Source organism: Gavialis gangeticus, unplaced genomic scaffold (genome assembly GCF_001723915.1).
Source record: "Gavialis gangeticus isolate Ggan-Ray unplaced genomic scaffold, GavGan_comp1, whole genome shotgun sequence".
Taxonomy (NCBI): domain Eukaryota; kingdom Metazoa; phylum Chordata; order Crocodylia; family Gavialidae; genus Gavialis; species Gavialis gangeticus.
This window is the reverse complement of record NW_017729026.1, coordinates 27,534,498-27,539,073: the sequence shown is the minus strand read 5'-3', so window position 1 is coordinate 27,539,073 and position 4,576 is coordinate 27,534,498. Positions and strand designations below refer to the sequence as shown.

The window sequence follows — 4,576 nt, the reverse complement described above, 5'->3', positions numbered from 1 at the left end:
GCCCCTTCGCAGAGGCTTGGTTGAGCTTAGGCCTGGCAGCTGCCAGGAAGGGTCAATGGCAGCCAGGGCAAGCAAGGGAGCTGCATGGAGTGAGAAAAAAAAAAAGCAGCAGGGTCTGAGAGCTGCAAGGGCCAGGTGCTAAGGTGAGCTGAGGTGGCATCGGGGCCCTTCTCCACGACACATCACTCTGCGTTTTGATGTGAGGGACAGGGCTGCTTTGGTCCTCCACCACCCCCTGTGGGGTCTGTGGTGCTACCTCAGGTTTCACTGCAACAGGCCCAGTCCCCTTGCAACAGCTAGTTTTGCATCTGTAAATCAAAAACAACATGAACAGGCAGGTGCGAGAGGCCTCTGTCAGAGCTGGCCATACTTGTTTATAGCTGTCTAAACTGGGGTTGGCATCATGGCCAGCATCTGGCCCATGTAGCTGTTGGATCAGCCTGGAGCCAGGAGGCTTTGGCAGCATGGGCCTCACCTGCACCTTGCTGCGGCTGCAGCCTACCACTGGCTTCCCTTGGACCAAACTGGGTCATTCCAGGCCACCACTGGAAAGACGTCATACCTGTCCCTGCTACACCCTGCATCCAGCCGCTGCCACCAGAAGGGGTACACTTGCTAAAACAGGTTGAAAACCCCTGGTCTATTTAACTGCATTATATACATACCAGGGCTCAGAATGTTATAGGATTGGCTTTTTGACTCTTCCAAAATTATTTGAAATGAATGGTGCGCGGAAATGAATGGGGGTCCCTGGTTTTACTAAAACTTCCAACTGTCTTTTTCTGCATAAACATATATTTTAAAGCACACGTTTTTCTGATAAGTCAAACACTTTTCACATGTGAATATTTCTGAAAGGTTTGCTATGGGCCAGTATTTTACCCCTAATTCCAGGTAGCTTTGTGAGGTGGATGGAGTAGAAGAGAGGGTTTTGTCCAGATTGGAGAGGAATTAGGCCAGCCAATTCTGAAATATGAGATTTTTTCAATTGAAACAGCATGCAAGGGAGAACAATACTTCTCCATCAGTATTATGGCAGTTTTTTCAAATACCTGAAAATTGTTATCATGACCCTATCTTAACCTTCTTTCTTCCAGACTAAGCATCCATAATTCCTCCAGCCTTTCCTCATATAGCTTTCTTTCCAACTCCTATATCATCTTTGTTGCTTGCACCTGAACCTTCTGTAGTTTCCAACTTCCTTATTAGAACATGGTTTCCCAATCTGTGGTTGTCAGAAAATACCACTCTTCACTCCCTTCCCCAGCAGCACCCACCTCTTCTCCAGCCAGAGCAGATAGGATGGACAGTCACATTTCAGGGTAGTAAAGGCCTGGCCAAATCGATACTGTGGAAACTTCTTCAGTTCCATTTCTGTCATTGCCCGAAATCCCAACACAATGTCAGACCAGAAGGGTAACTCTGCATTGGAGCTGGTTTTAAAGATTTGCCAGCTAAAGGACATGGAGGAGAAATGGTGCGATTAAGGCACATGCTCCAGTGTGTCACAATTCACATTGATCTCAGCTTTAACATATTAATCTAGGAATCAGATTCCACTGATTAATGGGGCCCCTCAAGTGTCAACAGTAATGAAGTGGAAGAATTCATAGATAATACTTAACTTACAGAAATATTTAGTGGTGTTACTGTAGAACTCAGAGTGAAGGACCAGGACAGATAAAACTCAGTGAGGCCTCTGAGAACAACCAGCTTATAATCACTAAACAATGGGGGCAAAACAAAATAATGTGGTAACAGAGGATTTAATATGATGGGTAGAGGGACAGGGGGAAACAGCAGGATAATGTGGTCCGTATCCTCTTTTTTGTCACCATTTTTACCTAGAACAGAAACTCTACTGGAGAGGGCCTACATGAATCATTAACACTTTCTTCTTCCTGCAGTCCAGGAACCTTTCATCTGATAGCTGAAATTCTATGCAAATGCTTAGGCTAGGGGTACTCACGCCCAGCTCACAGACCAGATCTGGTTCCCAGGGCCATCATCCAGCCTATGGGGCTCCCCACAGGTCTATGGGGAGCCCCATGGGTGATAGCCCCATGTGCTAGATCTGGCATATGTAGCCCAATCCCGGCATGTTAGGCTGGAGAGTGGGGCATGGAGCCCTTGAGCCCCAATTCTGGCACATAGGGCAAGGCAGATGCAGCATGGGGCCTCAGGTCCCCTGATTCTGGCATGCAGGGCTGGGCAGAAGCAGTGCAGGGCCCTAGGGCCCCAATTTTGGCACATGAGCTGGACAGAGGAGATGCAAAGCTCCAGGGCCCCAATCTCAGCATGTGGGAGTAGGGCCAGTGTGGAGCCCTAGTGATCTGTGCCAGCATACAAAGCTTGTTGGATGTCGCATGGGGTTCCAGGACCCTGATTCTTCCATCATGGCTGAACAGAGGTGGCACCAGGCCCCAGGGCCCCATCTCAGCATGTGGAGGATCGGTGTGGGACTGCAGGGCTGATGCCAGCTTGCAGGACTGGACAGGAGTGCTACAGGACCTGAAGCCATATCCCAGCATGCAGGGGGCCAGCTAAAGCCACACAGGCCTAATCTAGCCTGTGTGCCAGTCCAAAAAGTTGAGCACCACTGGGTGAAGCATTCAAGTTAAATCTAGAAACGAGTTCAGGTCCCAGTGTGAACTTGTTGATCTGAATCCAGATCCAAATCACAACTCCAACATCAGGACCCAACTCCAGATATACAAGACAAGGTTTGCTTCCCTTTTTCCAGTTTAAACTAAAATCTTTTCTCCCGTGGCCTTCAAAAGCCAAACTTCTATTATGGACACACTCTCCCGGTTCAGCATATTTCCAGCTGCTAGGGAAGTACTAACTGCTCCTCTCATAATAAATTATTAACTCCTACTCTCTTTCTATAGACTATAAATACCTCTTGTAGTGTCCCACATCTAACCCTGACCACACTTTTTTTCAGGTGCCCACTATGTTACCTCAGCTCCCAGAATAGTCAAATCTTTCTCCACATATTGGATAGCAAGCATGCACTCTGTTTTATATTTAGTTATAAGAACTGGAGGATCATGAAAAATTACATATCCCATTGCTAGTCAGGCCACCTATATTTTGAGCAACTAAAGGATGATCGTCCAGAAAATGCAGGCTACGAGTTATATTAAGGGGAAGAGAGCCCTGATTTGTCTGTTTGTGCCTTTGCATGGTTTCTGCTTCAAAAGACACTTTGTCTTACTGAATGCTTCCTAAAGGTGTAGCTTATTTTGAATATCGTTACAAGAAAAGTTCCAAATAAGGAAAGTCCCTTTACCACAATGTGAATAGATGCCCTGCTTATCCCAGTCTGTGGTATACCGATGTGAAAAACTTCTTGACAGTTCTTTTCTTACCCAGATACCAAACTAATGCCAGCACTGAGAGCCTCAGAAGAATTATTGATTGCAAAGAGATAATCAAAGGTCTCCTTGAACCACTGCTTCTGCTGATAAATTGGTGTACCTAGTTATGAAATAAAACACAAGTTACACAGAAGGAAAATGTAGATCAGGAAAAGACTCCCAAATAAGTATCAGAGAAGAGTCACAAGAAATAGGAATAACAATTCTATATGGTTAAACTTGGCAGACTACCACATAAAAGTGTGCACTATAAACATAAAATGCACCTACATTTAAACTGGTACTAGGTACTCATAATATCCTACGTTTTCTGCGCCTTGTATACAGTGCTGGGTGTCCTCAACTCTTACAGACTGTGCTGGTCTTCAAAGGAAGAACTCAGCACCTGCAATACTGGGCCTTTAATATTTACCACCAGACTGCTGTTGTTCTCATCACAGACTACATTGTTGAGCTATGTATTAATGAAAAGTATATATTAATGCAACATTAAGGCCTGATCCCCAGGCACAGACACCAGCCCACTGAAATCCTTACAGTCTCAGGCCTGTGTGATTTAATACCAGTGTTAAAGTAAAGAAATGCAAAAAGTACCTTTCCTAGGACAACATGAACTCAAGCACCTTTTCCATAAGACAAATCCTCTACCATTGCTTCTGTAGTTAAGTGTACAGATGAATGTACTGCTGTTCTGCTCATATAATATATTATCATTATTATTAAATGTACAAGGAATTGCAAAGTCAGGTAGAGGCCACTGCAGAAACATTTAATTTTGAGTGTCTTTTCTCTTTTCCATTGAGATATATAAGCCTTTCTGTGTTCCCACTGGGGCAGACTATAGCCATCCTGCTGCAGTGAAGGCCAAGGGCTAAATGTCACAAAGTAGCTGTTTGTCTGTAAACTGTTAACCCAATAGATCACAGAGATGGTTAGCTAATTTGTTGGAAGTGCAATAATTCTATTATTTGTAATCATGCCCATCCTCTCAGCAAACACTACACAACAATAATTATTGAAACAGGCATGTAAACAGAGGTGTTTTCATTGGAAATAAAGAAAAGCTTTCAAGAATTGAGACTACCCCCAAACATCTTTAGGGTTTAACAGTGCGCATACCAGAACAGCCTATTCACTAGCACTAACCTAGACAACACACCAGACGACAAAGCTAACCTATTTAACGACTTCTT

The 4,576-nt window shown here is 44.6% G+C and overlaps 1 protein-coding gene and 1 long non-coding RNA gene across 10 annotated transcripts in view; both read right to left on the bottom strand.

Moving 5' to 3' along the window:
* DDO (D-aspartate oxidase) overlaps positions 1–4,576 on the bottom strand; it is a 20,135-nt gene that overhangs the window by 5,063 nt on the left and 10,496 nt on the right. For all 9 annotated transcript variants that reach the window (XM_019520093.1, XM_019520095.1, XM_019520101.1 and 6 more), the window contains 2 exons: positions 3,375–3,483; positions 1,278–1,454 (listed from right to left, as the gene is read on the bottom strand). In XM_019520093.1, coding sequence (XP_019375638.1) covers positions 1,278–1,454; positions 3,375–3,483 — 286 coding nt within the window. The remainder of the gene's footprint in view (positions 1–1,277; positions 1,455–3,374; positions 3,484–4,576) is intronic.
* Positions 4,078–4,576, bottom strand: part of LOC109299611 — a 2,121-nt gene continuing 1,622 nt past the window's right edge. Inside the window, exon 2 of the long non-coding RNA XR_002097934.1 lies at positions 4,078–4,529. This is a non-coding gene — a long non-coding RNA (uncharacterized LOC109299611). The remainder of the gene's footprint in view (positions 4,530–4,576) is intronic.